The sequence below is a fragment of the Camponotus floridanus genome, unplaced genomic scaffold (genome assembly GCF_003227725.1).
Source record: "Camponotus floridanus strain SB8 unplaced genomic scaffold, Cflo_v7.5 scaffold3, whole genome shotgun sequence".
Lineage (NCBI taxonomy): Eukaryota > Metazoa > Arthropoda > Insecta > Hymenoptera > Formicidae > Camponotus > Camponotus floridanus.
Window position 1 is genome coordinate 6,375,639 of NW_020229436.1, and position 12,554 is coordinate 6,388,192.

At 23.5% G+C, this 12,554-nt stretch overlaps 1 protein-coding gene across 1 annotated transcript; it reads left to right on the top strand.

Annotated features, from left to right (window-relative positions):
* Nucleotides 1-1,327: 1,327 nt before the first annotated feature.
* LOC105252493 (aminopeptidase N-like) lies at nt 1,328-11,119 on the top strand. Its single transcript, XM_025410038.1, has 14 exons — nt 1,328-1,520; nt 2,044-2,595; nt 3,229-3,681; nt 3,987-4,164; nt 4,627-4,762; nt 4,998-5,079; nt 5,603-5,946; nt 7,186-7,460; nt 8,307-8,521; nt 8,672-8,977; nt 9,070-9,139; nt 9,764-9,844; nt 10,100-10,280; nt 10,748-11,119. Exons 2-13 carry the CDS (start codon nt 2,087-2,089, stop codon nt 10,259-10,261), a joined length of 2,811 nt encoding a protein of 936 aa, XP_025265823.1. The 5' UTR covers nt 1,328-1,520; nt 2,044-2,086; the 3' UTR covers nt 10,262-10,280; nt 10,748-11,119.
* Nucleotides 11,120-12,554: the final 1,435 nt, after the last annotated feature.

The window sequence follows — 12,554 nt, forward strand, 5'->3', positions numbered from 1 at the left end:
TTATCCTTGTATATTATATTACTATTTTATATTCTTATATTAACATTAAAATTTCACATATTTTTATACATATTAATATACATATAAAATATTTTAATTACCATACAAATTTTAAAATATTTTTAAGATATCAATCATAAATCCAAAGAGTTTATACTTAATTATTTTTCCTGTTAATTATTTAAAAAGAAAAAGAGAGTAAAAAATGAATAAACACGTGTCATATAGATTAAAATCAAATGCTAAATAAATAGATTAGAATTAAAAATCAGGAGGTTTATATTGGTTTAGATTTAAATCAAACTCAACATTTCTTTATTGAATTTAGATTAACTGTACAACCATCAGATTATTTAATTCAGATTATTCTGGTTTTTACAAACATACAATTAAGTATACGTTTCAATTCTTCCGATTAATAGAGTTTTTAGCGTAATAAAGCAATTTATTTCCTTAATTTTCAGACATCTAAAGCTTTTAAAGTTTCATTTTGATGTCGAAAATCGAATGTCTTAAAAAGACTTCGATAATGCAAACACTAATATTGAACACTATTTGACATTAATATTTAACAATTTTAAATTGCAATATTTTTCTTTTTAGAAAATTAAGATTATATCCAAATTAATGAAAAAAATTTGACATATTTCCGGAGAAGTTAGTATAATATTAATATAATATTAATATAATATAATCTAGTATAATATTAAATAATTTAACACGTAAATATAAACATTTGTAATCCATAAAAAATTTGATAAATTTGAAATTAATTATATAAAATCGTTATATCTTTCTTATACATATTTTATTAGATAATATAATATTTTATTATTTATATATAATACAATTACACAAAAGTATGAAATTATATAACATATATTATAAGACATAATTCTGCAAGATTTATTTTTATGTAGTTTTCCTTTCGAAAACCTGTTTTTTATTATATATATATATATATATATATATATATATATATATACTATATATAAGATATATATACATAAGAAGAAAATATTGGACATTGAATAAATTTACAACTACGTCCAGTAATAAATTAAGACACAAACAGAGATAAATTATTTGCTTATAAGAAAAAAAATAAAAGTATGAAGAGAATACAACTTTTTAATTCCTCTAAAATGTATTTTAAAATTACTTAAAAATTAAATATATAAAGCAAGAGAATTGATTTAATCATATCATATTATATATTAGCATTTTATTGCGCTTATTGCCTGGGATAAGATATTTATTAACTTGATTTCGTATTGTTTTGATTTTCAAAGTTGTTTCCATGACATGCTTATTATGATATCGCGAACGACCGTCGAACGAACATATGAAAATCGAACACTGGTATTTCTCGGTAGTATCTCGGACCAGCAAGATTAATTTAAAATATATATATAGATATATATTTTTGATGTGAATAGTTTATAGTAATAAAAGGATAATAACAGTGAATTATTATCAACGAATTAAATCTTGATCAGCAGACAATTTTAATATACAAGGTAAGTTATCACAAATACCTATATAACTGCTTCTAAAAATGAATAAAATGTGTACGTTATATACGTTGAAGCCAATTTAAATAATTTCAAAGTACAAACATGACAAGTATAATTTTCGCCAAAAAAGACAGTCTTTTCTACAATTGTTAAAATTATTAAGAGGAGAGGATTCTAATTTGAGAGAAAAGTGTATTTTATTATGTTATTCGAAAACAAAATTTAAATTAATTTAAAATCAAACGTTAAATAAAGAAGTTACTTATTAAATGTGTCATTGTGATTTCATTGAATTTAATAAAATTAAATTAATACATTGCGTTTTCTAAAATATAACCTGCAAGATTCTAATTCTTTTATCCTAAGGTTATATTTTATTAATAAAAGATTATTTTTTACTTACTCTCTCCTTTTTATACGTATTAAAAGTAATAATTAAAGAAAATTTTTTATTATGTATATATATATATATTTTTTTTCCACATGTATATACATATATTTATTACTTTATTTGTCTTTTTTCCAGAAAGAAAAAATGTTTAATTAGATATTTGAGACAAATAAGTGACATGACATTCCTAAAAGTATTAATTTACAATCTAATGTTCATCATCGTGAAGGCTCTTTTTACTGATAAATGTTTGCCTTCCTCAAATATCAACCTATTATCGAAAACATATTACGACATAAAGTTTGCACTATATATCGACGACAATATTTTCTACGGCGAATACAATGTCAACAGTTATATTCCTTACAAAACGCAAAATATATACTTTTATACAGAAAATCTGGGTATAACTGGAGTTATGGTAATAAATGATACACAAATATCCGAAAACAATGAGGGAGAAGTTTTTGCCCATAAGCCTAAGGAATTAATGTATAACACTGAAACATATATAAACACAATTTCTTTTCCATACGAATTATCACAAGGATGCTACATTATAAATATGAAATTTATCGGACTTTTAGCTGAAAATGGAGGCTTTAGAAGTTTTTACATCAATAACTTTCTAGAACCTAATAGATATTATCAACAAAATAATGAATATTTTCAACAAAATAATAGAATGTAAGTAAATTTTTAAATACTTAGATATTATTTAAAGACCATCAATGCCTCAACTCTTTGCAAATTATTCTCATTATTGTTTCTAAGGTGTAGTTTTAACACATATGTGTATGATTTAATAAATTATTTTTACACATAATTCTCTCTTTCTTTCTTTTAGTTCGTAAAAAATTGTTTGATAAATAATACATTCAGAAAAAGCATTTTATTCTTGCATTTCACAAGTGTATATAATATTTCTATGCAAGACAGATATTAATCATACATAAATGTAAAATGTGAACCTTATAATTTAAAAAATATGAAATACATTTCATATTATTACATTTATACCTTATACGTGAATACTTTAAAGAATTTAGGAATTTGAGAATGATTATGAATATATATATTATTTTATTCATAATCAATATTACAGAAATTTTTTATAATATATTATATTACATAATAAAAGAGTAGTATACTGATAAAATTGTAACATATAAAATATGTTACAATTATTCTTTAAATATTACTCTTAAGATACGTTTGTAATTTTTCTATTTCTCTCTTTCTCTTATAATTTCTGATACTTTAGCAGTAACTGAAAACTTTTAGTGTTATTTAAAATATACTATTATATATATGCTATAGATGGTTGGCTGCAACGCATTATCACAAATTTGCAACTCGAAGATTATTTCCACTTTTGAAGGACATTAATATAAATACTAATTTTAAAATTTCTATAAAGCATCATATAAATTACACGGCTTTATCAAATATGCCCATGCAGGCAGTAAATAGAGACAAAAATAATATGAAGTGGACTCATTTTGAAAGTACTCCCGTAATGCCCGAAAACATGATAGCGGCAGGTGTAGCTCCTCTCACCTCTACATTAAATAGAAGTTATAGAGTCATATTATGGTGCAGAAAAGGCGTGATATCCTATTCGAAATTAGCATTATTGGTTGCTAATGGCCTTACGGTGTTGTTAGAATCGAAATGGCCATACATCAGAGAAATTCCAGAAATAAATCATGTCACTCTTCCAAATTTGTTAGGTGAAGAAGAAGAGATAAAGTTGGGATTTGTTCTTCATAGGTAAATATTATATTTTGATTTAAAGATATACTAATCTCTACATTAAAACACAATATTTTTTTCTCGATTTTCAATATTATAAAATCCGACATTTAAGTGTGTGTGTAACTAAAATACATATAATAAGTATTTTTTATTTATTCTAATTACATTTCTTTTCATTTTATCGCACTTTATCTGTATTCTCAAGAATGTTGAACTCATTAATTAGTTATGAAATATAATTACAATATATAATATAACTAATCTGCATGTTTGTTATAAGGATTTTTGACTTTATTGCGATATTTGCGAATTATTTTTAGAGAATCTGATATTATTTTTAACCAAGAAGATTCTGAGATACGCAAAACTGAAATAACACAATTAATAGGATATAAAGTGGCACACGAATGGTTTTTCCATATAATCGATCCATCTAAGTGGGATCCTTGGTTAAGCAAAGGTTTAGCTACGTTCTTTGGAATTTACATTGCCGATGAGGTTATTTTATATTTAGCATTAATTATTTTACATTAATCAGTAAGAGTAATATGAAAACATTCAGATATATTTTTCATTCAATATATACTAATTTAGATCGAAATTTATTTATAAAATATGTGATCTATAACGATAATCAGCCAAAAATTTTCACACAGACAGCATTAAATTAAACTATCGTAATTTATATATATTTAATTTACATATATTTATATTTATTTTAAATAACTTTAAAATTACATAATTTGAAATGATGTTACCAAATATTATTACATATTTGAATATATTTCTTAAACTTAATAAGAAAAATTCAACGAACGAATATATGTAAATTTTTCTTAATATGTAAAATTTTTTTAATATATAACAATATTATAATAATTCTAATGTATGTTGCTAATGTGTGGGCTTTTCTTTTGATTAAATATTTATTTAATTATATTAAAATCTTTTTGTGTGCAGAAATTTCCAAAGTATCAGGTAGAAGATTTCTTTGTAGTTCAAATGCAACATGATGTTCTTCATTGGAATACCAAGAACACATGGCCGCTTAAATCACGATTTAATAGTTCTTTTGAAATTCCTCGTTTCATCAAAGGTATAACCAAACAAATGATTATTACCAAATAAATTTTTTAATTCATATAAAAACATTACAATAAAAAAGTTATGATTTCGTAGTATTAACGTTTACCAAAAAGTTAAGATTAAAACTAATTTTTATTTATCGTACATATAAATCAGTTATATTCATGGAGTTATATATCCAAATAATGTATAGAAAATTTATTTTATACATACTACATTTTACTTTATGATGTCAATTTTTGTAGCAAGCATTATGTTTCGTACATTGCATCATATATTTATGAAAGAGATATTTCAAACTGGTATCCAAGAATATATACTAGCTCAGTGAGTAATATAGATTACAATATAATTATATTATAAATTTAAATACATATTTGTAAAGTGAAACAGAAGAAATGATAGTATAAATGATAGTATAAAATATATCAAGTAGAATTGGAACAATAAGTGAAGTATTAATGGTAAATATCAGAAAAGAATAAATTATCTTTTGTTATATTTTTTAATTTTTGAAACCTATATCTCCATTTTTAATTCTTGTTTTTTGAATTTTTTTATATGTTATCTACTTATATCTTTTATTTCTTTTTATTTATACATTTCTTTTTTATCACATATTTATCTTTTTTAGTATTATATTTATTCTTTTCTGATATTTAACATTAATACTTCTCTTATCGTTTCAATTCTATTTGATATATTTTATATTACTATCATTTCTTCTCTTTCATACTTCTTCTCTTTCATACTTTCTTACTTCGTTCTTTAAAAATCTTGCTTTTCAATATTTTTGTTAAGATATCTTCTTTTATTAATATTTTTTATCACTATCCGTTTAAATTTTTAGCTACACAGGCAGTGATGATTTCTGGAACATTGCGCAATCTAGTCTTGATAAATCATCTGTCGAAATCAAATACAACGTAAAAGACAGAATTGCTAATTGGGGACAGTTAAAATATTATCCTGTGATAAATGTGAAAAGAAATTATAATAATAACAGGTTGAATATATCAGTAGAAAATTTTGATACGGATATATGGATATATATGAACATTACTACGCAAACGCATTACAATTTAAGAAAATATTTGCCTGCAGTATGGCTAACACCACATATTTCTTATCATATATTAAATATAGATTTTATAAACAAGAATGACTGGGTATTGGTCAATTTACAACAAATTGGTAAATATAATCGAAAAATTTATTATACTTTAATATTTATCTCTGTCTTTATATTATTTTTATTACTATATTTACATTTTATTTATAAAAATTCAAGGTCTGTTACGAATTTTATTTTACAAAATTTAGATTATTACATTATTTAGAATAATTAATTAATTATATACGACAAAAATATATATATGTATATATATATATATATATATATACAGGGTGACCCATTTTAACTTAGGCAGCCAAATAACTCGAAAAATAAGCACACTACGAAAAAATGGTTAGAATCAAAATTTCGTCATTTCGAGGGGGACGTACAATGACGTTAAAATCAGCCCCCCACCCCTCCCCCTGGGCGGTGAGGGGGGGCAAGTTTGAAATCTTAAATGGAACCCCCTATTTTTCATTGCATATTCTTGTAGCTTATCTCGAGAGCTTTCCAAAACACTATAATTAAGTACCTTTTTATTAAGTACTTTTTGAGTTATAAGGCTTAAAATAATTTCTTAATTTTACATAAACCATAAAATATCTAGTAAACCATTCATTTTTCGATTATCTTACCTTCATACTTTTACGTACAAAATAATGAGAGGAATCAATTGGTGTAAAGAAAACATACAATTGTTTTTAAGAAAAAATATGGAATTGTTAATTGCAAATTACATATTTTTTCTAAGAAACAACTATGTGTTTTCTTTACACCAATTGATTCCTCTCATTATTTTGTACATAAAAGTATGAAGGTAAGATAATCGAAAAATGAATGGTTTACTAGATATTTTATGGTTTATTTTATGATAAAATTAAGAAATTATTTCAAGCCTTATAACTCAAAAAGTACTTAATAAAAAGGTACTTAATTATAGTGTTTTGGAAAGCTCTCGAGATAAGCTACAAGAATATGCAATGAAAAATAGGGGGTTCCATTTAAGATTTCAAACTTGCCTCCCCTCACCGCCCAGGGGGAGGGGTGGGGGGGCTGATTTTAACGTCATTGTACGTCCCCCTCGAAATGACGAAATTTTGATTCTAACCATTTTTTCGTAGTGTCGTCTTATTTTTCGAGTTATTTGGCTGCCTAAGTTAAAATGGGTCACCCTGTATATATATAGAGTATTAAATATTTTGTGCTACTATCATTAAAATGGTAAATCTTCAGATATTTCAAAGCATTGCTTGATAAATTCAATCAAAATATTTAATGATTCATGATATTTGTTTAATTTATTTCTCACACAATAGGATGCTACCGCGTCAATTATGACGATGAGAATTGGAACAGACTTTCGAAATACCTGAACTCCACCTACTTTAAAAAAATAGATGTTCTCGATCGTGCTAAAATCATCGATGACACATTTCATTTCCTAATGACAGGCCGATTAAATTTTACTGTATTCTTGGATATTTCATATTATCTATGGCGAGATAGAGATTATATCGCATGGTATCCTATGTTCAAAAATTTGGAATATGTGTTAGGTTTCTTTGCATTTCCAGAAAGCGCACCTATAAAGGTATAAATAATATATAGTAAATAATATTAGTTTGTATAAATAAAAGAACGGGTATTTTATGTTAAATAATTTATATATATATATATATATATATATATATATATATATATATATATGCAGAATATTTGACAACAGGAAGGCCAAAAGTTAAAAAGTGATTCTTCATTATAAAATAAAGCGAAAAAGAATATGAAAATTGCGCTAAAAGTTTCCTTTTTTAGTTATATATGTTTAAAAATTCGCATAAGAGGCGCCTCAAGCATGGCAATTCGTCGATCTTAGGCGTATGTTAGTTACGTCAGTAAAGTCATTGCCAAAATACAACGTGATACATAAGTACAGAAGCTTATCCCGCAGCAGCTAATGTAAAAATCTACATATTCGGCGTGGTAGGCTCGTGTAGAGAAAAATATTACTGTATAGAATAAAAAATCACCTTTTAAATTTTGGCTCCCATGTTGCCCTATATATTACATTTACCCTGTATGTATATTACATTTATATTTTAAAAGTATATTTGATAAAATAGATGAGCACACAATGTTTAACTCTCTAAAGTTCACGAAACAACTTCCACTTTCAAATTTTTATCCAATAATTCATTTTGTATTAAGAAGACTAATAGTTAATATCAAATTGTACTATAATAATTAAGTGTAACATAATTATACAAATATTATTATCTTTTTAATCTTAAAAAAATTAAATTATTTACAGATTTAAAAGATTAAATTATTTAGCTTGTTTTTAAATATGTATGCATGCAAATTTTTTAAATTTTTCTATATAATATGTAGATAAATAAATATATAAATATGTTTTTATATATTATTTAACAATTTGTAGAGAATGATAATGCAACCATTGATTAAAATTCTTTCGAAAATAAGATACCCCAATTTTGAACGGTCTAAAATCAATCAGGGAAAAGGCTTCCTGACATATTTGAGAGAAGAGACTGCAAGATGGTTGTGTATTATAGATTATACTGATTGCTTAATGAAAGCCTATTATAAATTAAAATCGTATCTCTCAAAACGTGATACATTTTTATCAAACACGTAATTATTTTTCATAATTCTTTAATCACAATGTTTTTACATTTGCATTTTGCCTCATATCTCATGAAATACTTGATAATTCATATGTTCATGACATAAGATTACGAATATTTTTTATAATGGATTTTTATTTCATTTTGAATATTATAGAATTTGGACGGGATGGAAAGAATGGACATTCTGCAACGGTTTGAAAACAGCGAATAATAATACTTGGATGAAAGTGTATTATATGTATAAGGAAGAATTTAATAATGATGTTTTAAAATTTTTAGCTTGCTCTCAAAATAACTATATCATTAGATCATATATAAGAATGATGAGATCTAACTTTATTTCAAAAATAGCAACTGTCCTTGATTTAATAAACACTTTTACTTCTATTGTTGCTAGGCATGCAAAGAATGACACAATATTTGATTTTATAATAAAGGATTTGTGGCTAATAAAACCCAAGTAATTCTTTTCTATAAATATATAATACTTATATACTTATGAAGATTCGCTTCATATATTAATTATATAAATCTATTGCTTGTTTTTTACAGAGAAATCAATCTTATTACAGCATTAACTATTATTATCAACCATGTGTACTCTAAGGAACAAATTAATAAAGTGAGTTTTATAAACTCATGTGCTGTGTGGATTTATGCACACATATATGCATAGAAATACAATTGTTTATTAATTTCTTATTTTGAATTTCATTTATCAGTATATATGTTGTCTGTCAACTTATTTTAGATTAATCTTTTCCATGACATATGTACTAGAATTGTCGAAATTATTGGGAAATATCGAAATATGTCTATGTATAAAGCTTTTTCTATTTTTATTTTTGCTAGTTACTGCGATTATTTAGTTAACATTATTTTTATTTTTTTTTAACTTAAAGCAATTTCATTTTTCTTAAACTTAATTCATTTCGAAAGACGAATATTAAATAGGTTCTCTCTAAAATGGTTTTTTGGAAGCTGTTACAAAAATAATGTAGAAATGAGAGGAGATTATATTTTATTATATGTGATCTATTAAATAATAATGCATCTATTACATAACACTATATATAAAAAGTTTTTAACTTATTTTGTTGGTCTCTTCTTACATCATTTTAAAATCTTACTAGACAGGTGTTTCGTTGCATAATTATACTAAAGATAAATTATATGTTATTAATTTTTACATTATGAGCAAAATTTACCATTTACAAATTATTAATCTAAAAAAAATTTATTTTAGATAAAGAAATACGTGGAAATTAATTTTAAGGATAACCTAAAACTTGTGATTAATGATGAATATCATGATGAAAACGACGTGGTAAATTTTAGAAATCAAATATATATATTTAGTTGTGAATTTCTTATTATTAAGTTTATATATATATATATATATATATATATATGTGTGTGTGTGTGTGTGTGTGTGTGTGTGTGTGTGTGTGTGTGTGTATTTATTTTATCTTATATCATATAACTATTTTACGTTATACTAATAGCCAAAAATTGTGATTGATTTCTATAATATATAAAAAGAAATTACTGTAGAAATAAATATTAAAATAATCTGTTTTAGGTAATTAAATCCTTGCTGCTTAAAGAGAATATAGAGAGTATGATAATGTACATAAACCGCAAGTTAGAACTACGTTGGCATCAAATAAAGACTCAGTTATACGAATTTCGATATCTTGCAACAAACTTGAGTGATATTTTAGAAAAGAACTTAAATGATTAATGAATCAAATCAGGAAAAGGTAACGAAATATAATGCATTCACTTATTTAATATATGAATAGTTTTTGTATTTATTTATTCCGGTTAAAAATATGCACTCACAAATAAAAGATACATATAAAGACAATATAGCGAGTGAATAATAGAATAAACTAGAATAAAATAGAATAAAATCGTAATAGAATAAAATATTAATGAGTTTTATTTAAAGTAAACATCACGTCTTCTTTTATTTATGAGATTTACACGATTTTTTTTTACAATTTTTCTATTTTTTAAAGTATTATTTTTATGCAATTAAAGTACTAGTTTTATGCGATAATTAAAAAAGAATATTCTTTTCAAGATGAATTGATATGTATAATGTGCTTAATGCACATATGAAATATACACATTCACAATTTATATAAATTTTATAAAACATTCTTAAGATAAACATAAATGCAAAGATAAATGATAATTAATGATAATTATTTTTATTAAATAGAGTATGAGAAACAATATGCTGGTGGATGTAACTTTATTGTACTTGACACAAGAAGAAAATAATATACGATACAGTATATTGAATGTACGTCCAATAATAATTACAACAGAAATAATACAACGATACCAATAAAATAATGTAAAAAATAGAGAGTGAATTACATTTGTGACGCAATGTACAAAAAGGAATTATAAAAGAAACAAAGGACAATAATAGTTACAACTATCATAAAAAATTATTAAAGATTTTTACTACCCCATTGCGCCGCTAGTTATAATTAACTAGTGGTGCAATGGGGTGGTAAAAATCTTTAATAATTTTTTATGATAATTGTAATATCTCTAGAAAATAAAGAGAGTAAAGAAATGAACATGCGGATGATATATAAATTAGAGAATCATATGCTAAAATAAATAGTTCAAATGAAATATCAGAAGTTCTGTATTGAATTAGTTTCAACAAATTGACTTGAATGTAACATTCCTTTGTTAAATTTAGAGCTTAAGAATAGGGTTTAAAAGTTTTGTTGCCAAATTAAATTCAATACAGATGGTACTGATTATTTTATTCAAAGAAAAATTTATAACAAATTACATATTTTAATTTTTCTAATTAATAAAAAATTTTTTTAATGTAAAGAAGCTCTTTATTCTCTTAATTCGAAGGCATCTAAGGCTTCTAAAGTTTTATTTTAATAAGTTTCTATTTTAAATTTATCGTGCTTGCTATACGCAAGATAACAGTGATATTTCATCAAATGTAATGTATATGGCGCAACATTTAAAACCTATAACTTAATATCTCTAATAGAAAATGAATTGACAATTAAGTTTATATTAAAATAAACAAAACGCTTAAATGTTACACATTTAGTATGTTCGAGAGAGAGAATTGACATAATATAAAATAATTATTAATTATCAATTAGATAAGTATATGTGTGTTTATATATGTATAAACTTATAATGTGAAAAATTTAATGAACACAAAAGAATTGTCTATAAATATTACATATTTTTTATTATCTATAAATATTATTATTTAGATTTATTATTATCTACAATTAGATTATCTATAAATATTACGTCTTCCTTCTTTCACATAGATATATTATCTTAATGTGTTCATGCAATACTGACAAAAAATATTGCGACATAAAATATTAATATTGTTAATTTGTTACATTTTCGAGATTTATTTTTTATTTTATTAAACTCTATTTCTTTTATTATGGAGAAAAGAATTATTAGTTTTAAACAATCAATATATTAAAAGTATTTACATATGCCGATTATTAAATTGTAATACAAGCGATGACAAAACTAATAGAAAAATTGTATATAAATTGTAATATTATTACTGTATTAAAAAAAATAAAAATATCAAAGCATATAATCATTTTGCTATTACTTTCAATAGAAAGTTTATAAAATTTATGAATCTTACTTGCGATAAAAATATACATGGATAGTAATGTCTATAAAAAAGGTTAAAAAACAGAAAAATTTATTTTCTACTTCGTTTTCCTCTTTTAAATCTATTTTTATTGTATTTATAAAATAAAAAAAATATTAATTTTGGACATTGAATACTATAAATCTACATAATTAGGGCCAAAATTAAGATACAAACAACGATGGATTATTTGCTAATAAGAAAAAAAATAAAAGTGGAGAAAATACAATCTTTTAGTCGCTCTAAAATGCATTTTAAAAATAATTAATTAAATGTATAGAGTAGAGAAATAATTTAATAAATATAATTTAATAAATATTGGCATTTATTGTGTTTATATGATAATAAGACA

Bases quoted from the DNA above. Each gene is read 5' to 3' on its own strand.
- LOC105252493 (XM_025410038.1), top strand. From the start codon at position 2,087: ATGACATTCCTAAAAGTATTAATTTACAATCTAATGTTCATCATCGTG. The intron at 8,522-8,671 runs GTAATTATTTTT...TGAATATTATAG, and splicing joins GATACATTTTTATCAAACAC to AATTTGGACGGGATGGAAAG. The intron at 9,140-9,763 runs GTGAGTTTTATA...AATTTATTTTAG, and splicing joins CTAAGGAACAAATTAATAAA to ATAAAGAAATACGTGGAAAT.